Here is a 25,853-nt window from a genome sequence, read left to right as displayed (position 1 = left end):
AGAACGCATTTATTTTCAAAGAGTCTCCTCTCCCACCTGTGCTGTTGTGCACAAAGGGATGTGGATATCTGGGAGGTTTGAACTTGTGCAGCAAGGGCAGAAACAATGTCCTTTCAGTCCTAAAACCTGTCAGATTTTGAAATACGGTGATGGGAATATAGCAGAGTGGCTTCTCATGAACTGTGTTTTAACAGAGCTGTAATTGGGTTCTCATGTTTTTCTTGGTTTTGCTTGTATGTGAAGAACCCAGAGCCTAAGGACCAGATCTCAAAGATGATTAAAATTTTAAGTGGGGAAATGGCCATTGAGTTACATCTGCAGTTTTTAATACGAAACAACAACACAGACCTCATGATCCTCAAAAACACAAAGGTAAGAGGCTTTGTTAGATATGGTTGTCTTGGATTCATCTGATTCATCCTGTGTTTGTTTTGACCCCATTGCTGTTATTTTACATCATGTTATGTTTAGCATGGCCTCCTTGGGTTTTGACGGTACAAATCTGTGTTTTGGTCATGATAAATTAGCATTTAAAACTTGAACAAGAGCTGATTGCACCCAAAGAAGGCCATATAATCAGATTGCTTCAACTTACAGCTGCTGTGACCCAATGACAGGCTGCCATTAGTGTGTTGAATTTTTTGTTTGCTGATTGGTTATAGAAACTAATCCATTTATCCCAATTTTTTTGATTGGCTTGTTTTCCATCTGGTCAGTGAGATGGACCAACGCACCCTCCAGCTTCATGTCTTGATCCAGTGCAAACGATGCTGTTTTGGGAGGGAGGGAGGCAGCCAGAGCTGTAGGTTACGGTATGTTGGTATCTTGGCTGATGTGTTATTGAGAGCACACCTTCAGCTTGGCTAAAGAAATCCTGACCTGTGCATAGAGGTTAATCTTTCCACATTGAAGACAAATTTGGTCAGATATACTGTACTGTAGGCAGTGCTAGTGAATTGAGTGACTGTTTTTGTTTGGAAGGTGCTACTCAAGGGTAGGCAAATGAAAACTTACAGGTAAATTAGACTCTCTGAAGTTAAATGACCATTAGAAACCCTAGGAGAAGTTTTTGTGTGTGGAGTGAGATGCATGTTACAGTGAAGATGGTGGGGGATGCTTGTCGGTGGCCTCATTTATTTCAGGAGGCACTTCCAGTGTATTGGAAAACATTTTCTATCCACTGGTTAAGTGCTTGGGAGTGATGCTGCATAGTGTTCCAGAGATGGCTTGAAAATGTCGACAGAACATGCTCTGCCGTGCCCAGTTTCCAGAACCAGAAGGGGGTTTCTCCAGTTGAGCTGCAATTCAAGGAACCACATCTCTGACAGAAAGTCATAGAAAGGATTGTTTTGTACTGGGAAGATGGGTTGAAGTTACGTTAGAATGTCTTAACAATCCATTAACTTTGATTAAAGGGAAATTGCTGGTTAAATTGAGCCTAGTTACAACCCATTTTTCTAGTGTACTGGCAAGCAAGTTAAGTGACCTAGGACATGTCTTTTGCTGATGGTGATACTGATTGTTTTTGTTATTTCAGGATGCGGTGCGAAATTCCGTGTGTCATACAGCAACGGTTATAGCAAACTCCTTTATGCATTGTGGTACAACCAGTGACCAGTTCCTTAGGTAAATCTATGGCAAGGAAGCTCCAATGTCATTTAGAGGTGTTTGAACAACAATCTTGCCCTGCTAAGCTCGATACTTCCAAAAGGGTGGCTGCAAAACCCCATGGGCTTAAACAAGAGTAAACAAAAGATCTGAAAACTAATGAGGCACTTGCAGGGTGAGGAATGGGCTGTATGAAAAACTTTGTATAACCTTTCTGTTTTTGTCTTCCAGAGACAATTTGGAGTGGCTGGCCAGGGCCACTAACTGGGCTAAGTTTACTGCTACCGCCAGCTTGGGTGTTATACACAAGGTAATGTTGCATTCATTCCCCTCTGTGCAATGTAAATGCTTGACTTGTGAACACCAAAAACATTTGAAGTGAGGGTTTGGAATGATGCCTGCACTCCAGTTTAGCTGGTCTGTTGCAAGGCACAGCTGTAACGTAGTTTGTGTCTTTGCACTGAAGAAAAGCTGAGCTTTATCAAGTCCATCTCATCTGATATCCAGTCTAGTTTACAGCACGTTTTGCTGTAGGTGGTAAGATAACAGAGCTCAAGGAGAGAGTCTTCTTGCTAGTTCTTCTCTTCTTTTGTGAGTTGAACACAGTCAATGGTTTCTAGCTATTAAAATTGCAGATGTGTATTTCCTAAGTGTATTTCCTGGCTTTGGGACAGTACCAAAGTCCTTACTGTACCAGGTTACAGTAAGTGTGAATGATGACCGAAGCAGTGGTAACTTTCTTCAGATTCATTCACAGGGAGGGTGTATTTAGAATCATAGAAATATTTAAACCTGTTTTGAAATAGCAAGAAGTCTTTGTAATTGTTTTGTGTGCCTCAACCCCCATTGAAGTGCTCTAGTGAATAAATCGGTGTGGCTTCTGGCCAAATTTGTCCTGGTTTAGATTCTTGACCAAGTGATTGACACTACTGGTGTATTGGGGTTAATAAAACCCCAGTAAAGAAGAATTCTTGGCTGATTTTTGTGGAGAAAGTAATGGCTGTAACATGTTTTCTCCTGACTTTTTAAACTATTATTGTGAAATGTTTGCATCCACTGTGTTTTTCACCTTTCACTTCCCACTGTCTGCCTTTCCTGCTGCGCACTGGACATACAGGGTCACGAGAAAGAAGCATTACAGCTCATGGCAACGTACCTACCCAAGGACACTTCTCCGGGGTCAGCCTACCAGGAAGGTGGAGGGCTCTATGCCTTGGGTCTCATTCATGCAAACCATGGTGGGGACATCATTGACTATTTGCTGAACCAACTGAAGAACGCCAGCAATGACGTACGTACCGAGCTCAGTAACGAGCCTTTGTTTTCTTGGGAATACCCAGGAGGCTACCAACTGGTGTAGAACTGGGGGCTCCAGGTAACCGAGACTGTGGCCGTGCTGTGATATTTATACCTCCTGTGAGCCTTAAATATGAAGTCTGGTTGTCACCTATTGCTTAAGGTTTAAGTAAGATTTTTAGGAAATTCTTTTGTATTTGACAGTGAATCTAGCTTCAGTGTTCTTACTGCTTATATATCTATTTGGTTTTGTTTGTGGACCAGCAGTATTCAGGCACTGTTATTGCTTACACCGTAGCTGTCAAAGGAATAGATCACAAAATACTTCTGCTGCTCTCTAGCTTTAATGCATCTTAGACAAAAAAGTGTTTTACTTCGCCACTTGATATTTGTAGATCTCTACAAAAACTGTCTTTTAAAATTTGGAATAGATTAGTGTTTTTTTCCAGCATGTTCCCTTCTTTGGGTAATTTCTGACTGCATCTTTAAGAATTCTGAGTGCGGATCCCCCTCATCTTATTGCAAATATACTGCCTTTCTTGTATCTGTTGTTAGAACAGAAGGGCCTGTAGATTGTTGTAAGTGGGTTCCGATTTACCTGTCCATTCAAAAGCTGTTACTAGGCAGCAATTTTTACATATGGCACAGACTTGCCTTATTGCATAAATCACTCGGGGAAAAGGACCTTAAAAATACTAGGAAGTTTCTTGTGCTATTTGAAAAATTTCTGATACTCAGTGCTTACAGGCTTTTGAACTGCTGGTTTTCCTCTATCTTCTGGTGGTTTGGGGCTTAAAGTTTGCAGCTTTATATTGGCAGAAAGATGTTTACTTTGGCTGAAGCCACATTGTTCCCTGTTTCATGGTGACTAAACTTGCATGTGCTTCTCTAGATTGTCCGACATGGTGGCAGCCTGGGTCTGGGTCTGGCTGCCATGGGGACAGCACGTCAAGACGTGTACGATCTGCTGAAAACAAATCTATACCAGGATGATGCAGTGACAGGTAAAATGTTCTGCTTTCAAAGCAAATAACCATCTGAGGCCTTATCAGGCATCTGTGTTTTTCTGCATGTGTGTTTTTTGTGTGTGTGTGTGTGGTGGGGTTTTTTTTAGGTTTTTTGTTAGCAGCATACATTGCTTTCAGGTTGCCTTAGCTGCGTTTTATTTAGTGACCTTATCCTGCTCAACACAGTTGTTTAGTTATGTGACAGTCATGTTCAGAGGTCCTATCAGGTCTGGTCTGTGGCACTAAGCCAAATGTTGCTAAGACATGCTAGATCTTTAAACAGTCCCTTATTTTGCTCTATTCTTTCCTTTGTCGTACACTTTTTATTTAGTGTGGTTGATCTCCAGAGCCATGTGCCGTTTTTGGCTGATAGACAGGCTTGGAGAAGCTTGTGGGGGATACTGCTGCATTTACAGGGGTTCGCAGGAAAATTATCTCAGCAATTCTTAGCCCAAGGAAAATTGAACTTGATAGGGCAGAGCTCTAAGTTGTGGCTGGTAGGTTATCATTACAAGCATATCTGGCCATGCATAATGGGGTTGCTGGGCATGGTGGTGTCCAAAAGTGGTCTGTGGGCCTACATCTTGTGTGATTCTCTAACTAGAATGTTTATTGCTTTTAGGAACAGAGTTTGCTTTACTTTTTTTTCTGTGCTTTGCAGGTGAGGCAGCCGGGCTGGCGCTGGGACTGGTTATGTTGGGGTCTAAAAATGCTCAGGCTATCGAGGACATGGTTGGCTACGCACAGGAAACCCAGCATGAAAAGATTTTGCGAGGCCTCGCGGTTGGAATCGCTCTGGTCATGTATGGGAGGATGGAGGAGGCAGATGCTCTCATTGAGAGTCTCTGCAGAGATAAGGTGAGTTCAACTGCGACTTAATCCCTGGCACTTTTGCTACATGGATGACCTTCCTATCTGTTTGTGAAATATCTGTCTATGGTGGGCTGACTGGTTTGAACCAGGTCTGAAGTGGGGCAGTTTCACAGGTTGCTTCACTCTGATCAAAAATACAAGAACAATAGTGCTTAGTCATGTATTTCTTTAGCCTTGTACTCAGTCTCTGGAGTCCTATGGGCAGCAACAGGGAACAGAACAGGGTGTAATGGTTAAAAACGGATGAGGCTCTCTGTAATTGAGTCATTCTCAAGGATCTAGTAGTGGTCAACAGCAGAGAGTGAATAGGAAGCAGAATGACATATTTACCAGATCCTCTTTGGCAGATCCTCTTTCTGCCCGCCTGAAATCAGTAGTTTCAGCCCTGCTTTGGTGATTGTCCTCTTACTCATCCCTAATGAACAATTAAGTACTGAGGCTGCTTTTAGATTCCAGGCCCAAGAATGGAACAGATCTAAAGTCAGAGTTACTGAGTCCCTGTTTGGATGGATGTTAAATGTTGATGTTTTCTCTTCTAGGATCCAATTCTCCGTCGTTCGGGCATGTACACTGTTGCTATGGCATACTGCGGCTCAGGGAACAACAAGGCTATCAGACGCCTGCTGCATGTGGCTGTAAGTAGGAGCACATAGCAAGAAATTTGTGAGAAGAGAGTAAGCACATCACTTTGCCAGGCTTTATGTGTACAGTGTTAATGTTCTGGTCCAAATCAGAAACTGTAAAGTGATTAAAGCTTTCCTTAATACTATGGTTGAAATAACAGGGTCTTCTGACATTGGGATAAATAGACTTTCAGCAAGAGAATATTCAGCCTGGTTTCACAAAAAAGGACCTCAGTGAAACGTAAAACATGATCCTAAAGTAACTACTAACAGGTTTTCATTGAATAGTCTGTGTAACAATGGGCTGGGGAAAAAACAAGTTGTAAAAGATGAGATCTGCCTGCTCTTTGATAGACTTGCAGTGTATGAACAAGGGTGAGGCTGTTTCAGTTAACTTTCTTTCTCTATAATCCCATTGTCTTGATTAACTCGTGTGCCTGACAGCTGGCCTGAGATGTTGCAGAGTCCTCATGTGTTTTAACTACATTCTGAATGTCCTGTTTTCCCTTTGTAGGTGAGTGATGTGAATGATGACGTGAGGCGGGCAGCTGTTGAGTCACTTGGTTTCATTCTGTTCAGGTACAGTATCTTCCTTGGTCACTTCCACAGCCTTCAATTTGATGTCTATTACATTTTCAGGAAATGTGCATGCTATATGCTATTGCTTTCACAAAAATGCTTCAATTGCTAATTGAATGGAGGTGGAAAAGTAAAAAAATTGAGAGAGAATAAAACTTGGTTCAGAATTAGAAGCCTTCCTTAATGTTCAGCAGATGTTTAATGAGGCTTTCTGTAGGTTTCTGGCTAAATTATCCTGAATAGAGTTAGATGAGCTTGACTAACAGAATGAAAAATTAGTATTTGCAACATGGAGAGTTAATTAAAAATCAAATATATAGTGCTTGTGCCAGGTCTCTTAAAAGCAGCAGTACTCAGACAAATATGTCTGCCTAATTGTTATTTAAAACATTCTTGGAGGTTATGACTCTTGTAAAAATAACCTGAAGAAGGATGTTGAAGGATGTTCTTTGTGTTTTAAGTATCCATTATTAAACCCTGACAGGTTACTGGGCTTATGCTGTGGTAGTATAAGCTCATCACAAAATAGTCATTATATTTGCTTTGGTTCTCCAAAGTGAAATCTGTCAGTGAACTGGTATTTTGTAGTGCTCTATAGTTCTCTAGATAAGAGATGTTTGTGTTTTTTTATTAGATGGGGGAATTAGGAGGCTCCCCATGGACTAAACCTTCATCTGTTAATACAGTCATCTGTGTTCTGAGCACTGAGCCAGGCTGCAACCTTTGAGTATGTTTGAGACAAGATACTTCCCGCTTGGGGCCCGGACTGTAATTTAAAAACCTTTGTTCTCATCTTCTTTGGGTTAGTGGCGGTCTGTAAATTCATCCTAAAAGGCAGGATAAGAGATGCTTAAAAAACTGGGTTAACTGATACAACCAGTCACTTTGACTAAGTTGTTTGTCATGTAGAAATTACTCTGTTCCATTCCGTTTTATCTGAAGCGTATTCTGGCTGCAATTAAATATAGTTTACAAAGATAACAAATTCTCGCCGTGGGCAGCAGGCGTCTCCCAAGAGCTTCTGCTCTGTTGCTTTCCTGAGCACAGATCATCCCTCCCTGCGCAGGGATCTGTGTCTCTCATGAAGCCAGAGGGTCTGTTTAACTGCCCTCTGTGTCTGTGTACAGAAGGAAGATTCTACACAGGCCTTCCAGAGTTTCAGGTATCTTCATTTCCAAACAGGTTGTAAAAAAGCTCTTTTGATCTTAGATTTCAATGTAATTTTTCTTTTCATCAAATGCAATGCATAATTGGACATTGAGAAATTTTCAGGGCTCTGAGCTAAACCATTTACCGTGTGCTGGTGTCTCGTTGGAGCAAGATAGTTCTGGGCCTGTTCTTTCCATATCCAGCAATGAGGAAATGAGTAACACCATCTTTGACTGTTTCACCTGCTCCGCAGTGGTTCAGATCTTGTCCTGCGTCTTCCCTGTTTGGAGGGGAACAGACCAAAACCTGTTTGCACAATAGGGAGGAACATTTCATTGTAAATTCCATTGTTCGCCTTACTTGGTAGTAACGGACTAAAACTCTTTAGCTGATTATCGCTGGCTTCTGGAGGCAAAAGTCTTGTGTTAGGCTGTTGTAATTGCGAATACTTGTCACTTGATGGCTTTCATGAAATACACCATCAATTGTTTTGCTTTAAGGCACAGTTCTGGTAGGATCCCTTGGTTTATCTGGCCCAGACCCCTATGCTCACACGCAGCCATGGGAGGGATTTTCTGCTTAGAGGGCCCACTCATTACCCCCTGCATTACTCTAATTATAAACCAAAGCTGTGTTTCAACTCCTGGAGGAAATATTGGCCATCGGTGCAGGGATCTAGAAGCTGGTGTTACATTTACCTTCTGTGTGCTGGAACTGCTAGTTATCGCTAATTATGTGCTCTGGCCAGTCTCAACATTGCAGGTGTCCAGAGACATAAAGAGCAAGTGGGCTGTTTGTCGCAACTGAAGTGCTGTCTCTTTCTTAAGACTCTTGTTTGTTGAAGTCTAACTGGATTTACTTGTTTCTAAGGCCACTAATAGAGCACTGAATTCTGGCAAGTCGGTGGTTCCAGAAAGGGAACTGTGAAGTCAGGATTGATATAAGAGAATAAATTTGTTTAATGCGGTCTACGTTTTTCTTAGGGAATTCATGCCATTACTGTAGGGATGAGCATGCTGAAGGTGTAAGTTCATCTGCTGGGTTGTACATTACAGAACCACGAGTATGCACAGACTTGTGCTTCTGTCTGTTCCTCCTGTAGGAATAATAACATCCATATGAAGGTGGAGGTTACACAGTCAGAGGGTGGTGATTTCTGTAAAGCAGCATTGGTGAATGTGACAGCTCTTGGCAAAGCTAGAGCCCACAAATTTACTTCGTGTCATAAATACCTAGTTTGTTTTCTCCTTTTGTTGCAGCTATATGTGAATAAAAGTTCTTCCTCTTGGATTTGAACTAAAAATGCCATCAATGTCACAAAGGCAGCTATTTTTAGGCAATACCTTTGCATAGCAGAACATTCTGTAAGGCTTTTCTGTCCTTGTTTACCCCTGTGAGTCTTCCTTGCTAGCACAAACCTGCAACGCTGTGTACACTCAAGAGCACAGCTTTGTTTTTTAATAACTAGAGTTAATGAAAGCAGCACAGAAACAGTAAATGTGATAGAACATAATGTAACAAAACATGACATTTGTTTTTAGAGCAACAAGGTTTTGCTCTAACTTGAAGATTAACTTTTTTTTAAAGCACAGATTATCTTTTTTTTGTTAGATTTTTTTTTTTCTCGCACTTTTTACTTACTGGAAAAATCTACAGAAGAATGTGTGTGGCTACTTCATTGTTCAAAATTCAGGAATCAAGGTTTAGATAGGATATTCTAGTCTAGATTATTAAGCTTTGCCTGAGAATTGCAAGATTAAAATTTTCCGGTGTGTTATTAAAGATAGCAAATTGTCCAGTTAAACCATTCAGTACTTAGCATATAATTCCTTAAGAGAATTTCTATATTCCTAAACATATCGAGTGAAAACAGTCTATACTTATGGCTCTTGTTAAATTAGCAGTTGGGTTTTTTTTTTGTAACTGCAACACCTGTTAACTTCTCAGATAACTTAAAAATGTTAAAATGCACTTGCACGAATGTTTTTCCTACATTATTTTTCAAAGTCATCTCGTTTCCCTGGAGCAGCTTGGTGAAATTCTTGCTTCTGCAATAGGATCACTACTTGTGTTTGCTCAGCAAGTCCTGTGGTACCTTGCGGGGAAGACGTGTAAGGAGCAATTGATGGACTCTGCACATTGTTCAGAGCATCAGCTTTGGAGCTGTGAAGGGTCAGGGTGTGGGGTTCATGCCCCATAGCAATTACACGCTTGGTCGTTGGCTCCGAGCTTTCCCGGCTGTGCCATCGTCTGCAGGCAAGTCAACCCATGGAGCAAAGCAGCAGCAATCGTACTGCTCGAGCCGCACAGTACATTGGTGATGTTCACACAGCACAAAACTAACTCCCTTGTTCTATTCTTCAAGTCCGCAAAGCTTTCTAGGGGGCTACAGATATCGAAGCTTGTTGACCAGCAGCGTTGCTGCTGTTAATTGTGGTTTTGCTGACTGTTGAGAAGCAGTTCCACAGGTCTGCTGCCTGAGGATCAAAATCACAGCTTGCCTGGCTACAGGACATGGGATGGCTCTTTTACCTCTTGTCTTAATGCCTTACAAGTATTAGGCACTAGTTACATATTTTACAACTGATCATTTTCATGCCACTATATTAAATTACCGGAAAATGCTCTGGGTGCAAGAGAATTGTTTCAAAACTGTCTCCTCCTTCCTTCCTCTTTGCAACTAGTAAGACAGTCCAAATAGTCTGACATAAAAATCTGAGGCTTTTCACACCTTCCCTGTGTTTAAAAATGGGCACCTCTTACAGGAGACACTTTTAAGTTAAATGTTATTGTAAAATGGCACAGAGGCATGAATAAACTCGAGATGTTGGAGACTGCAGTGTGGATGCAGGGCGGTGCAAGAAGCTGGGTTGTGAAATAGCAAGAAGTGATGTATTGACTTGGCTACTGTGGCGTGTCTCTGTTCTCTCAGTCCTGATACTTTCACCAGTGATCACAGATAGCAAACTTACCTTATTGTTGATGTTTATACATTAGTCCTGCTTTCTGCTCAAGTGGTATATAAAATATTTATCATGGCTGTTGGAAAACAGCATTTAAGGCACTTGTGATTTCTCATCAGCCCTTGTCTTTTTTTTTTAAGACTATTATCATGAGGTGGAAAACACAATAAAATTCAAGTGTTTTTAAAAATGGGAAGAATGATTTTTATCTTAATTTTTACCACTTTAGATCATGAATTGATTTTTGTTTAGATTGCAGAGCGAGATGTGATTGGTTATGTAGTCAGCTTTATTTTTACATCGTTATATGTTAGAGTAGTGCTGCAATGTATCTAAACGCTTCAGTTTATATACGGAATGAGGAGGTAGATGTTTTATAAATATAACAACACTGGTTAGGGAGAAAGCTCCAATGAGGGATGCAGCAGTGCTTGAAAGCATGAACTAAAAAGGTTTAATGATCTCACAGTTGTTAAGTCCAGGGGAATAAGAGCCATGGCGATGCGGGACTTAAGTTATGGGCTCCTGCTTATGCCCTGGTGCAATATTGTTGGGGCGAGTCTAAGGGCAGAAGAGGGAACAGCGCAGCCTCTAGAACGTCCCAAAAGGAAGATGTAGCCTTGTGTGAGCTACCCAAACGTGGCTTATGTTCAGATCTTCATTTGGGATGATGCAAGTGAAACAGTAATGCTTCCTGCTTATGTCTTCTTTGTGTTTACATAGCCTTTGATATTTTAACTTTATATATTTGTTTTAAAGCAAACACAGATCAGATACCAGGCTTTTGTTCCAGGGAGGCCTGGACAGTTTGTTTTCTTTAGCTCTGGCAAGCCACCTTTATCCAGCAGGCAGATGGCTGATCTTCTGGGTAACCGATGACGAGGCCAACAGTCACTCTAAGGTGATCTGACCAATGACTTTTTCAGTGTGTCAGTTGTGAAGAAGAGGAATTTAGTGAAAATTCTTGTGTGGGAAAGATTAAAGCGTTGGTTTTTTTACCCTCCAACCCATTTTATCTTTGCCTTATTCAGACTTCCCGGGGGAGAAGAATGAGGGTCTCTTTCAGTGAAAGGTTAATGATAACAGAGATCTTACTATAATCAGGAGAAGCCTCAGACTTTCCCTGAGGTTTTGTTGGGTGTGAAAATGTCTTTATCTGCGGGTCTGAAACTGGAAACAGAGCTGTGTGTCTTCACTGACCAAACTGTAGAGCCCTGGAGAAGTCCCTTGGCATCTCTGGCAAAACTAATCCAATTTGTGATGAAAATTGTAGTTGTACATCATGTTGCACAAATAACATTTGCTGTTTCAAGCAGTGCACTATGACCTCTTGCATTAATTCTTTCCCTGCTACTGTTTTGTCTTTGTTCTAGACTATTCGTATACATGAGATTTTACTTACTTTGGAAAATAGGACTCAGAGCCCTATATCACTTGAAAGCTTTTGAAAATCTCAGCAAGCATTTTAACTTCCTACTGTAAAATGGAATGTCTATGCAGATAAGTAAATGAATATCATTGGTTTAAATCTGATATAGTTTCTTCAAAGTTGTAATCAAAAGTGCTGAGATTCTTTGAGCCATTACATGAAGCTGGTGAATATTTTTTTGTGGCAAAACCTTCCTGTTTTATTCAGAAATGTTGATAAGCATCTTGCAGAATAAAAGGCTCATTTGTTGTGCAGGGCCTAATGAATTTGAAAAATGAGTTACTGTCACCTGTTTAGAGCATAAACAGGATCCTTCAGTGAGTAAGAAGCTCTTCATTTTTAAGAGCATATTGTTGTTTTCCAGAGATTGGAAAGGACCTGAATACCTGGATGCAAGGAATCTTAGGTGTGGCAAGTAGGGTTTGATATGAATTCTTAAATATAAGAGTAAAAATGAACACTTCAGCAAACCATCTTTCCTATTTTTGTAACTAGCTTCCCATTTAAAAATGAGATAACATCCTCTCCTGTTCTGCAGGGCAGAAGCCTCTGCAGCTGGAGAAAACTGTGTCTCATGGGAACGGGCACTGGCAGTAAACACCAGGGTGTCAAATGCCAAAGCAGGAGCGTGGAAGTTACTTCTCTCCTGACTGTTGTTTTGTTACCTAGAGAGCCAAAGGGGAGATGTAAAACAAGGAGTCTCCTTACCAATGGTACAAAAGCATCATTATCAATACAGTGACAGAAATCTAATACTTCACAGTGATATTAACTCTGTCCTGTGGGCTGGACAGAATCTGGGACCCCTGGCTCCAGCCAGGAGAGCTTTGGGGAGTGTCCTGCTGTTTTGGACTCCGGTGTCCCAGGTTGTGCAATATGCCTTCACTGGGTTTACTGTGCTTGCATTACTTTACCTTTTAAGGCTGATGTTACATATGACAACGTAGAAAAAGATGCAGGGGAGTAACGCTTTTGCTTTCTCCTGCCAGCTTGCAGTGCTGTGGATTTTTCCACAGTAAGAAAATGGTGTAGAAAAATGACGTTTTCTGTGAAGCACCATGAGAAATCAGTGTGCCTCTTGTATGGTAGTCAATAGCTTTATAGCATCAGTCTCCTCAGTGCCTTGGCTTCTGCAGAACACTGGATTTTATAACTGGTTTTCGATGCATTTGATACTAGTATGATGTGGTTAGGAAGAGTTTTGCACTTGGAGAATACGAAATGGGTGATGAATAAATTTTCTTGACTGCCTAAAAGTTTTCTGATAGGATCTGAACTAAAGGCTTGCAGTGTATAGAACCCCATCTGGATTGGGAATGGCTTCACAAAATGGGTTTTGTATCACCACAGTTGAGATTTAGCTGAATTTCTTGCTTCTCTTGTTTCTTAGAGTGGCTTAAAGATTGGGATTTTATTTGTTTTGCTTGATTTTTGTCTGGGTTTTTTTTCTTGTTTTATGTGTGGTGTTTGTTTGGGTTTGTTTTTTAAGGTATTCCCTTTATTTGCATTTCAAGGCACTAATTCTTTTAGGCTCCAAACTCCATTATTTTCCTCTCTGCAAGACTGCCGAGATGGATATATTTATAGGTAAGTCCTTATGTCCATGTCTGTGCTGTAATTTTTAATTAGATAGGCAGCCAGAACATTGACTAAGTATCTCCTAATGTATTTAAAATAATTAAATGACAAAAAATGCCGTACTTGGCTGTTGTTCCTCTAAAATGTATTTTTTTCTCATAGCGCTTGGATGTTGCGGTTCAGCTTTGGCTTTTGTCTGTTTTCTCTAGTAGTTTAAAAAGAAATACGTTGGATAAAAGTTTCTGTGATAATGGGGAAAGCTGAACTAAGTAACTGTGTGAGTTGTTGTTCTGATTTTCTGTAGGAATTAAAGGCCAAGGAGCTGGCCAGGTGGTTGGTTTGGCATGGGCCAGATTCTGAAAGAGCTGAGAGTGTTTCACTCCAGAGATAGGAATATCTTCTTTTGGTTAAAAGGGAAGTGCAGAAAGGTCTTGTGTTCTGCTAGCAAGTGACTGCAAACCTTATATCAATTATTTTTTAGGCTGCTATCTTTGCGAAGGAAGCTGGAAGCTATAAAAATACTCTAACTTCACAGCATGTAAAAATACATTTTATATATTTGTGTTACTTGAAGATGATGCTCGTGGATATAGTCCCGAGCCTCTTATTTCACTTGTCAGCACCACCAGAGCAGTGTTGTCCTTAGTTACCATACAACAAACTTGTGCTTTCTTACAGTAGCTCGCAGTGACTCTCTTATTTTCAATCATGTCTTGCTAATGAATGGAATGTCTTTGTTCAGGTCTGTTCTTGTAGATACAGTTGCTAAAACAAGATCTCTGCTGCCCGTTATGTTGTCTTTTTATTTCATAGTTCTGCATTGTCTCTTCATCTTTCCTCTCCATGTGTCCTGACTTACCCGAATTCTTAGCTTGTTTGCTTTGTCAGCAGACAAGCAATTTCTTTTTACACTTTGTGTGTTAACTAGAATGTGCATGTTTTCTCAATGATGTATTTCTGTCTATGGAGAAATTTCCTTTCTCTGTAGGAATCTCGGATTTTTGATTACTCACTAGTCCTTTCGATTGAGGTTTATTGTTGCTGACTAACTTCAGTAACTGGAACATGTTGAGCTTCTATTTCTGATTACTAAAATTGAGAAATCTGTATGCTGGCTTGACAAAATACAGCTTTGGGTGAGACTTTTTCAAGGGTTGTTTCCTGTTGGTGGAGTGTAACCACTGACTACGAAAGAAGCCTTGGAATCTTTCTCTATGGGACGCTTAGGGTGAGTTACTCCTCGTCTCATTGCAGACTGACAGTTGCACAAGAACAGGGTCAGACGGAAGACAACCGAGTTACCTCTTGCTGTTTCCAGATGCTGAGAACCAGCTGTGATGTTCCTGCTGGAAAGAAAATAAGTTGTTGCTGCAAGTAGACGATTGCTTCCTGCTGTATGAATGGGTTTTGTTTGATCAGCATGGATTTATTTAAGTAGCAAGAGAAGAGTTTTCAAAGATGACTGCTTCTTGCTGTCTGGCTGCTGGGCAAAAACCCCTCAAGAACAGTGTTATTGCTCATGAAGGCTGGTTCCTGCATTGCAGATGACACTTTTAATGTTTTTGCTGTGATCACTCCGTGTATGGATGTGATTGCACTTTTACCTGGTTCCAGAGCACCTGCTTTGGGCTAAATGAGACACTGGTCTGGGATATTTTCAGCTACATACCTGGAAGTTTTGGGGGGTTTGGAGGTTTGTTTTATTTCTACTTCTTCCCCCTCCTAGAGCTTCAAATTAATCCACCTCTTATTGAAGGCTTCTGATTCTTAAGTGCTTTTAGATATAGGCATCTTTCACAGCTATAGCAATCCATCAATTCTGACTTCTAATGACAGGATTCTCTTAAACAAATTTTTATTGATGAAAGAGTACCAAGAGCAGATAAAGCTTATTCTAACTTAAGTGGCTAGTGACTATCACCAAAAAGAGGAGGAAGGAGATAAATGACTGTAAGTCCCACAGAAGTATTTTTAATACTTTCTTCTGGAACTCCCTGGCAGTTGTTACGTTAGGCTCTGATTCGACCTCACATATGTTTTAAATTAAATATATAAAAATAAATGTTGGAAGGACATGTTATCTTCAGTACTTTCTGTTCTGTGGGTGAAAAAACCTAAGCTTTTCGCTGTACGTAATTTTAGTATGTAACTATAGAGTTCTGAAAACATTAAAAATGAAAACAAAGCCCAAGCTGAACGTTTTACTGTAAATGGAAAGTATTAAAAAAAAATGAAGTGACCTGGCTGCTTAATGTAAGAACTCCAGTACTTTGGGGAAATCTGGTTTCCCTTCCCAAAGAGAAATGGTCTGGAAGTGTCCGAAGTTCCTGATTTCCCAGGTGATAGACTCTGGGAGCTGTTACAGATTGTGAGGAATGATTCTTTCTATACATTCCATGCTCTGATGGGAGGCTTGAGCATGTCTGAGAGAGTGAAGATTGGGACCTGTAATCTTACGCTGTTAGTCCAATGAAATTATTTTGAGCTAAGCTAAATTGTGAATGTGTGTGTAGGTCTAGATAGTACTGTGGTCTCTGCTCTCTCTTAAACACTTGCTTTTATTTTCAAGTGAAATAGCTATTCTATCTGTGATTTTTCTACTTCGTGTGAACTACATTGGCTCAGGGGAGGCTTTCGCTGAAGTTCCAATGATCATAAAAAAGGAAGTTTGTTCATATAAATTAAAGGGATGTTCCAGGCACTGTCTGTCCTATTTGGCTCGTGATCATTCATGTGGTATTGTCCTATTCTGATTAAATGCTCTCATTTTCTTAGTATGAAAAGAACAAGCAGCAATTTTCTGTGACAAATCTGACAATACCAGGCTTATGTGTATGTGAGAGTAATGGAGATGAAATTCGAGTGGGTAAGAGATTCTGCTCACAAAGGGATGATTTCAGCACACGGAGGTTTATCTCACCCTGCTAAAAACCAGTTTTACCCCTTGTGGAATGGACACAAACACCTTTTGGTCTCTGGAGCAAGTGACTCTGCTTGTGATATATGTTCCCCCAGAGAAGAAGAGAAGCTTGTACTTGGATACACAGTTTTAGCAGAGGAACCTGTCTGTAGGAGGCAATGCAGTGACCCTGTGTGCTGTTCTGTGTACACAGAGTAAAGGTTTTAATTAAAACCAGCAAGCTTGTATCTCCTTGCGGACTTCATCATAGAGCATCAACCTGCAGCGCGTTCTGTCTTCCTGCCAGTGTGAATGTTAAATCAGTGTTTGTACAGAGATGCTTTTCTTATCAAAATGTACTTTGAAGAGACTGAAGATGATGAGAACTGAAGTCAGATACTCAAACTGCTTTAGCTCTTCTTTATTTCCCTCTTCCTGTAGGCTACAGGCTGTAGACATTGGTCATTTATCATGGAATGAGGTTGTGGTTGTCACCACGGGGTTGGGGTTAAAGTAGAGGAGACTTAGGAGGAGAGGAATTAATATAAATTTATAAGATATTGCTTGCATAAATAACAGAAAACAATAGTATTTATACCCTCTTACAGCACAGTTACCTAGAATAATACATACAGTAATACTATGATGTGGACATGGCTGCCATTCCACTATACGTAGCTGACTTGTTCTTCTGTTTTATCGACTTCATTCTCTGTGAGCAGCAATGTATCCAGCAGAATGGCCGATGAGGTTTGGATGGGTGAGCTCCTCAGCCTCATTGGGCTCTGGTACATAATGGGGTTAATCCCGTTTCTCATCCCATGCATGACAAAGAGCTTGGAATTTTCTGCCACAGAGCTTCTGAAAGAGATCCTGCTGGAGCGCTTCCGAAGCGCCTTGAGAGGCTTTGTGGTCCGATAGTTACAAGTGATATACCTGCTGAAAGCTTCCCTAAATGTTTTGTTGAAGAGTGTATAGACAAGAGGGTTCACTCCTGAGGATACATATCCTATCCAAACAAATATCTCCATAAGCTTTTGAAAAACCTCCTTGTCGCAGGAGTTGCACAGAACTGAACTTATGTTTGTTATGAAGAACGGGCACCACATCAACAAGAAAAGAAAAAACACAATCCCCAGAACTTTTGATGCCCTTTGCTCGTTGGTTATTGTTTGCATGGACTTCCTCCCAATTGTAGAGGTTCTGCAGATGGGCATGTCATTGGACAAAATCTTGTCCTTTCTGGAGCCATTCAGCATGGCCACCTTTTCTGGCGAGGAGGCAGATGTTGTGTCACGCTGAAACACCGTGGACACTGTGGACCAAGTGAAACGCTGAGGTGGCTTGTTGATCAGGTAGGCCTTCTTGCGCAGCACTTGGATTGTCAGAAAATAAGTCACTATCATGATAGTGAGGGGAATGAAGAACGCAGCCACTGATCCGTACAGAATGAAGTCGGGAAAACGATCTGGCCCCAGGACACACGTAATGTTTGTAGAGTTGCCATTTCCATCTTCAATGCCTCTGATAGGGACCGGAATAGCAATGCCTACAGGAGAAAAACCAAGTATATCAGCTTATGGTATTTGCTTGCAATCTCTATTTTGAGGGGGCCTGAAGCCTCAGGGTCTCTAAAGAAACGTAGTTCCTGAGCCCTGGGGCAGGCACATGGTGACAGAGAACAGGAATTGTTGAGAGCATCACATGGGTAATTGGGCAAGACTTGGCAAGCTCAGCTTTAGCAGAGTGCCACGTCTAAGGAGACTGGACCTAACCCTTAGTAATTGAGGAAGCTCTATAAAGTTGCCAACTTCTCAAGTGTAAAACACATTAATTGCTTTGACTCTATTTGTTAGAGTGAATATGACTTTTCCTCCAGTGAAATGTGTTTCCCTAATGCTATCTGCTTTTATTTTTTTTTACCTCTCAGGATAACCTTTGCACTTTTTGAAGGGCAGTTCTGCAAATAAGTAAAACTTTTCTTTCCTTCTTATCTTAACCGCATCGAGTGAGTGGTCACAGACAGTTGGTTTTTTTTTTTCCTGCTTCACTCTTTCATATATATAAATAGTTAAACAGATGCCAGAATTGTGCAGTGTGTGTTTGAGATAGATTCGTTGTTTAAAGTCTCTTGCATATTTAAGAGTGTTTAAATGAGGCTAGCTAGCTCTGTAATTCACCACTCATTTAAAAAAAAACCTTAACAGTCTTGTATTTTAAATTAATTTTTTATAACTGCTGAATTACAGTCAGCACTTCATTTGCCAGCAATCTGACATTACAAGAAAAACAAAAGGTTCCTTGCTGTCTGGTGAAGGTTATTTGTGCTCTGTTTCCTGATACCACTTAATGAGGTCTGGGGATTTACCGTATTCCTCTGCTCCCCTGCTTACTGAAGTTGGTTGAGAGCAGCAAGAGGCAAATGGTTTACCCTTCAGCCACTTGATCCCTTTCTTGCTAAGAGGCACGTCAGATACAGCAAACATTTGAAATGAGGATTGGGCCAAATTAGCCTTTGCTTCGGAGAACCCTGGCTCAGCTGCAGAGTACTTCTGCGTTAGAGAAAAAAGAAGCTAAAAAGTACAGCGCTGATTAATAACAATAAAATCAGGCATTAAACAGTCAACTTGTGTCTTATCATGCTAACAGTTTCCTATTTTTGTGATTAAATAGAGAAAGCATCTCTTCTGCTATCATCATAACTCTTCCATAAATCTTTTTCAAGTTGGAGTTTTTGAGCGTAGGCACGTGTACCTCGGCCACGAAGGTGGATGTACCCATTGTCCTGTGCATTATTGGCCTTTATAACCCAGAATGATTTTGTTCTTCCTCTTGCACACAGAGTGTACAGCACTATGCCTGCAGCACGCCTTGAGTTGTTTGAATTAAGTGTTTTCACCTCCTTAGCTCACTTAACAGATTTATGTTTTTAAGCATTAAAGACAGGTGAGGTGCTACATGCACATCGGACACGTGCTCATATCATTAAAGTTTATACATTGGCATCCTGTATATAAACCGTTCAGGGTTTGTTGTTTGGTTTATTGTTGCGTAGAAGTTAGCCTTTCTATATGCCATATTGCCAGGGCATCTCTGTCTGCAGTGTGAATGTTACCAGCCACTCATTTGTATTTCAATCTTTGATGTAAGTAATTAACCTTTTTTTTACTTGCTTCGTGGGACAAATGTAAGGCAGAGATTTTAACAGCATCTTCTCAGGGCTTGAAATTGTGCTTGAGACAGAATATACTGCAACAGGAGACCTGCTATGCCTGCAGATATTGCCTTCTGAGTTTTGGACTTTTAGGACCATGAAGAAGAGCGATGATTATCCCTACTCAATCCTTGCCCTCTCTGGTAAGCCTGATAAGGAGCAGCAGTTCTTAGGACATAGCTGTGTATGATCCAACAGGTGGACTTAGGCCAGCCCAAGTGTTAGGGTCTAATAACCAGTAGTACTTGGCCAAATTTTCCATTCTGCCCAGCTTTCACCTATTGTTTTGGACACAAAAAGCTTCTGCATTCCTTTTCAGCTCTCCAAGTCTCACATACCTATTGAAATGAGCCAAACCACGATGATTTTGATGACTGTTGTAGCCCATGAGTTGTACTGACTAGCCTGGATTGGCTTTTTAATCGCAATATAGCGGTCTAGTGAGATGGCACAGAGGTGCATGATGGAAGCTGTGGAAAAGAGGACGTCAAGGAACAGCCAGATAGGACACAAGGCAGCTGGGAGAGGCCAGGCGTTGTCTGAAAGAGAACAGAAAACTCATTAGATTCCAAGCTTTTGGAGAGTTTCCAGTGTGCGGTTTTCCCTCGGCATCAGTATTACAGGAACTGAGCTTTGCTGCCGCCTCAGCGGGATTGTCTTACGGTTTAGGTAGCTCCCAAGTGGGATGGTTACTGCCATCGTATTGATCAGGCTGTTTGTGTATTCTAAGCCTTTCCCAGTTTTTTTTTTTTTCCTTTTCAGATCATAAGCTCTTTGTGGCAAGAACTCTGGATAAAAAAGTGTTTAAAATAAGGGCCATGACTGTGCTTGTTTCTTTTGCCCTGCTGTTAAATGGTTATTTTCAGCTATGTCTCCGATGATTCAAGGTTGTATTAAATGAAGGAGATAATGGGTCATAAGCAATGTATATTAATCAATCATTGCAGAACCACGGTTGAATCTCAGTGGTGATCTTGAAGAATCTGGTTCACACAGTTTTGAAGTGGGTTTACTGCATCACTTGACCAGATACAACTGAGCACTAGTGTGGCAAAGCAGGGCTGTTCTGTCTCTGTAATGATTTTGTAGAAATTGAAGAGTTTTCATGTTGTTTTTTCAAGAGATATGGCTTGGATTTTAAGTCTGGCATCCTGTTTCTTACAGTAGTTATCTGCCTTTAGCATTAATCTCTGTAGTGAACATAGATTCTGTCAGCTGCATTGTGTCCAAGATAAAGGGGTTTTAATGTTCAGCTTTCCAAAAGGCTCATATATTTGAGAGCTGGGTCTCCCATATCAACATTTACAATACCAAACCAAATGAATTGTAATGAAACAGTAATTATTTTTATTTCTTAACTGCTTTATTTTCACTCACAAGTAGTTTGTATCGCAATCCAGTTCTAGCAGTGTTCAATTTAAGGTGCCCATTAGTGTTGTGTGTCTATAAGAATGTGTGAACATGGATTTATTTTTTCTATTTCTCATGGTAGAAGTTGATCTACTAAATATATTTTCCTTCTTTATAGAATTCAACTGTACTCAGTTGGTAGGCACATTAATAGTATTGTCAGAGTTCTTTGTTGAATGACGATTAAGGAAAAAAGAATAACAAATCAGATTGGTTTTTATCTCCTCGCTCTGAATAAACAGATCTACGTGCTGGGAATGCCAGGTGAGTTGGGACTATTGTAATGCCCAGTCTTATCAATGTGGTAATGTTGCAGTAGTTTGAGATTAAAACGTTTTTTCATAATGTAACTGATAGATGGAAGTGATAATGGCGCTGCCTTGACTTGAATTACAAATTCCAGAGGGTGGAAAATTTTATCAAGTCAGACATAGCACATGCTTGTCTGCGTTCTCCCCTGCATTGGGAAACCTCCCCTGTTAAACGGGTGGATGGAGCCCGTCCCCAGAGCCCTGGACTCCAGGTGAGGGTGATGTTGCCTCTGAGGCCGAAGGAAAAGAGTCATTCTCTTTCCAAATCATTAACCAGTACATTTTAATATCTAGCTGCATATTTCCTAGAATAGATATAATGGTTGAAATTATGCTTCAAAAGTCATTCAATCAAGCATGAGAAAGTTCTAATTACTATATTATGAAACACTGCTATTTAATTTTTCTACCTGCACTTCAGCTGGCAGTAAGGTAGGGTGCCTTTCTGAAGGAAAAAGAAGAGGAAAACCAAGATGTCTTGTGGTTCATGTAAGCAGATGTTTAAACAAAAAAAAAGTTAAAAGAAATAATTGATTTGATGGGCTTTACATGTTTTTGCCCACTCCAGAAAAACAAGACGACTTCTTTTGGCTCTGATGAAGGGTTAGTTCAGATAAAATGTGAGCAATAAAAGGTGACCTTCAAATAGTCTTGGAAACTGTTGTTCTGCTGTAAGGGTGCCGAAACGTGTTGCCTGCAAAGGATTTTGTTGCTGTTAGATAATGATGCATTTACGGAGATGGGAATTGAATATTTTTAATCACTGACTGACTTAACCCTGGGCTTCGGTGTCCAGACTGGGGATGTGTGGTGTTTGCCATGTGTCAGTGCTGAACTCATTTTATTTGTATTAGAGTTCCTTTGTGAGGAGTAAACTTGTGTTTTCTTACTTATCTTTGGATTTGAAATTTTGGCAAGTGGCCCTCAGTTAAAGCCTTTTGCTCTGGTAGTTTTTACAAGCAATAAGGGAAGATTTGCTGTGGTTTGTCTTCAGTAATGGAAGAAGCTTAAGATGGATAGTGCTTGTCATAGATATTTTTATTTTTAAATAATGGTTTGCAGCCTCAGACCATCAGCTTTACCTTCTGATTTTTAAGTGGATGAATATCAGGAACAGAGAGTATATTTTAAAATAAGATGGTATGTGCACTATCTCCAAGTAACTCATTGCCCACCAAGCCATGGGCAGCAGAATCCTTCCTGCTGCAGGTTTTGCACCTGAGAGGATCTCTCATGTTCATTTGCTAATTTCACTATCTGATGAATAGCAACATTTTTCTTTCCTTCAGTAGTTAGAGATGTGGCCAACTCAGAAAGCTCAATTTCAGAGAATGCAGTTCTTTCCTATCATGCCCTCCTTGTTTCGGAAGAAATGAGAAGAATTTAGCAAGCAATAAAAGCAATGAACTGTTTGGATATTCTGACACTCGCTCTCCTAAATTAAAATTGCACTGTGTATTGTTACCAGAGTACATTTTGGTCCCTCTGCTGAGAATAAATAATCTGCTGCTCGTGCTGTTATACCTGCGAGCGAGTTACAGATGCATTTATTAATTTGTTGTTGAAAGGGGTTGCTCTTTATTGCAGAGACAGTCAATTCCTGCAGATTTTTCTGCAAGCGCCCTGTCAGGGCACGGAGCCAATATCTGCAGTAGGTTTTGAATTGGAACGCTCCGACACATTCGTTTTTACAGTCAGAATCTTTATTGTGACTGTACTTCACACCTTTCCCCTCAAGTATCCTCCATGTAATTAGTTATCAGACCCAAGTCGGAAGCATAATATTTGTGTTCTGTATCTAGAAGCTGCACGCAGCTATTTCATTATTATGGAAACATTCCTGTGTGGAAGTGCCAGGAGGCTGGATTTATTTGGCTCTCTGGCTATTAATGATTATTCTATGTCCAAGTAGTTCTCTGGCTAACGTAGCCTCAAGATTTAGACTTGTATGTATTTAAATATCTGTTCTAGCTACATTCCAGTAACTGCTCATGTTTTGCTCGTGCTTTGAACTTCTATAAACACCTCAGCATCTTCTCCCAGTCCATGGAGAGGCAAAGCAGTTTTTCTGGTTGGCTGCCAGAGGGAGACTTGTATGCAAGAAATCTCAGTTTTAACCACTGCTATGTGAAAGGTTGGTTGCAGTCTTAGTTAATTATAGCTAATTTTGCTATTTTCTTGTAAATTTCCCGCAATATGAAAGACGCTTTTGTTTGACTTTTAAATTAAGATTCCTAGCATGCTTTAAACTGTTGTAATCAGGGCTTAGCAGTGGATTGAGAGATTAAGGAGCAGTAGTCTCTTTATAAAGTTAAAAAGAAAAGTTTTATTAGCCTAGCAAAATGAAAGTAATAATAAAAAAAAAAAATCCAAAAATACTCCATCACCACCAAAAAACAGCTCCATGAAATCCAGGACTTGCCTTCACTTTGCGTTGATTGCTAGTCCAATGTTAGTACTTTTTATGGTTAGTAGTTCTATTATTAATGAGGCCTTTGGGAGGAACTAAGCAGTTACAATATCTGTGTATATCTATACCTGTTTCTTCCCTCTATACACACGTGCATGTACATGATATACCAAGGTTTTTTATAAGTGACTGTCTCTTTTTCAAGTTAGAAATTGCTGTCCTGGTCAGGTATGTTCATTTTTCATTTTAGAAACTGTTGCTTGAAAAAAGACTTTTATTATATCAACATATTCTGCTGTTGAATTCAATCAGAGAGAAGCGGTCTGTAATAGGTAGAAGTTCAGTCTCAAGGCATAAAGTGAATAAACACATTTGTTAGTAAAGTGATACCAGGCTTCTGCAGCAAACAAAAGCCTTGCTGAAATAAAGTTTATGGTTGTGTTTGCTTGTTGCTCAGACAACTCTTAGAGATCCAGCATAGGAAAAATGAACTCCTACAACTTTTCCTTAGCTAAGGCCCAGTGATATCTATACATTGAAGATAATTCTGTAAATCTGTAAGTTTATTGAAAAACCAGGCTCGTGCTGATTGGTTTTTTTTTCCATTTGTATGATATGAAAATAGACCATTTAAAATGCATTCGTAAAGAATTTTTAGGCATAAAAGAGAGAGATTTTCCCATGAAGCTGCCTCTGATTAGCTGTGAAAAGTAATATCTGAAATAAAGCTGGGCATGAGAGGATATGAAAGAGTCACGCTTGTTCTGTAATGAGTAACCAGAAAGAAAACGTCTCACACGATGTATGTTCATGTAAAAAATAACCTATTTTATTCCATATGAACCAGACTAACTGATAAATCTGAGTCTCAAACATTAGGAACAGGGATTGAAGCTCCCTTGGCTTGATTCTTTGGGACACTTTATGAACCTGCTGCTTTCCCAGGAGTGGGAGAGAATCAGTTTATCTGAAACTGATACTGGTGGAGTTTGTTGTCACGGATGGTGCCCGGGACCATCTCTGGCTGTTCATGGAGCCTGGAGTCAATACTGAGGTAAAATCAGGTGGCTGACTCCTAGAAGGTTCAAAATCTGCTCAGTGGACTGAACAGATACCTGTTCTTCATTTCACGTTTAAGAGAAGACTGCAATTAATGTAATATCCAATAGAACAGATACCAAGATTGTGCTGATGTTGTTAAAAGTAATATTCCACTGTACAAAATGTAATTTCCTATGTCCAGCTCCAACTTAGTGTCGGTCCTAAGTCTCAGGTGATTTTTGAATGGTTTGTTTTAAAGGAAAGAATCTCCCCAGCGAGTATAATTCCCATAAAGACATTAAGCTATATTATGGTGAGAGGGAGAAAAGATTTAGCAGCCCTCATCCAAGTGATTTTTTACAGCTGGTGGAATGCAAACAGTTTTTCAGTTTAAATTAGACCTCCCCAAATTTTACCCTGTATGCCAGCCTGACGAACCAAATGCGCTGTACTTACCAAATAATATTATGAGAAGGGCAATCGGCATCACAAACAGACCCACGAGCAAATCTGCCACCGCCAAGGACGTCAAAAAGTAGTTGGTGGCATATTGCAACTTCTTCTCCAGAGACACGGCCAGTATGACAAGTATGTTCCCCCCAATGGTGGGGATTATCACCAGGAGAATCAGTAACGCTGCCCAACACACTTTGTTTCCTTGTTCATCCCTTGGATCGTCCTGCTTGGGTTCTGCTGTTACTGAGAGAGGCGACAAAGATCCATTGCCAGCTCCAGACCCGTTTAAGAAATGTAAGGGATAGGACATTTTTGTGTCCAGCAGAAGGTATTCAGAAGCTGTATTTTGCGCAGGAATCGCGTCCGCTGTAAGAGTTCACTGTTCCTCACTGGTCCAGGATGGTCCTGAAGAAAGGCCAGCATGGTCAGTATGGCAAACTGGTCATCTGCTATTTTGAGATACAGTGACCACGTCCAAGCTGGTATCCAATATTTTTTTTTATCCTATGCCTTGCTGGGCACAATTAGGTCTTAAAACTGAAAGTCCTGTGTTGTGTCCATCTCTGGTTGGTAGGGTTCAGTGCTCTGGTCTCCCCTTTATTAGGGAGGTTCAAGTTTCAGAAGATTATAGGACACAAATCAATAGCTGTGAAAAGTAAGCAGTGCATTAGCTTCCTTTTTTTTTTTCTCTCCCCCCCCACCTTTCTGCAGCTGTAAATGCAATAGATGAATTTAGATCCCAAATGGTCCCCTTTAGATGCAGCGTACGTAGATTTGCTCTTTGTAAGTACAAACTGATGCAAAGGCAGATGCTCACGTTATGTATCTGCAACTCCTCCTCTCCCAAGTGTCTCGTCTCCAGCAGCGTGTGCGTAGGCAGATGGCAGGTCCCATATTTCCCCTTATTAAGAATCCTATTTCTCCACAGAGGGTCACCCCAAAAATATCTTGAGAAATGATGTATGCGGTTTCCGTTTTAGTGTCTACAGTTCCTAATTTATCAGGTG

The 25,853-nt window shown here is 40.5% G+C and overlaps 2 protein-coding genes across 4 annotated transcripts in view; one reads left to right on the top strand and one right to left on the bottom strand.

The window, feature by feature from the left end:
- Window positions 1-25,853, top strand: part of PSMD1 (proteasome 26S subunit, non-ATPase 1) — a 67,922-nt gene that overhangs the window by 10,407 nt on the left and 31,662 nt on the right. For 2 of the 3 annotated variants that reach the window (XM_080350022.1, XM_080350021.1), the window contains exons 9-16: window positions 244-372; window positions 1,538-1,626; window positions 1,840-1,918; window positions 2,726-2,899; window positions 3,797-3,908; window positions 4,573-4,769; window positions 5,324-5,419; window positions 5,922-5,986. In XM_080350022.1, the coding sequence (XP_080206148.1) occupies window positions 244-372; window positions 1,538-1,626; window positions 1,840-1,918; window positions 2,726-2,899; window positions 3,797-3,908; window positions 4,573-4,769; window positions 5,324-5,419; window positions 5,922-5,986 (941 nt within the window). The remainder of the gene's footprint in view (window positions 1-243; window positions 373-1,537; window positions 1,627-1,839; window positions 1,919-2,725; window positions 2,900-3,796; window positions 3,909-4,572; window positions 4,770-5,323; window positions 5,420-5,921; window positions 5,987-25,853) is intronic. The other variant, XM_080350023.1, reaches the window with a different exon arrangement.
- On the bottom strand, window positions 16,673-25,156 carry HTR2B (5-hydroxytryptamine receptor 2B; the record flags this gene model as incomplete). The annotated part of the gene is made up of 3 exons (XM_080349738.1): window positions 16,673-17,553; window positions 19,557-19,757; window positions 24,847-25,156. The coding sequence occupies 3 exons, from the start codon at window positions 25,154-25,156 to the stop codon at window positions 16,673-16,675; spliced, it is 1,392 nt and encodes a 463-aa protein (XP_080205864.1).

This window comes from Nesoenas mayeri (assembly GCF_963082525.1).
Source record: "Nesoenas mayeri genome assembly, chromosome: 9".
NCBI lineage: Eukaryota > Metazoa > Chordata > Aves > Columbiformes > Columbidae > Nesoenas > Nesoenas mayeri.
Note: the sequence above shows the minus strand (reverse complement) of the source record. Positions and strands in the feature narration are given on the sequence as shown.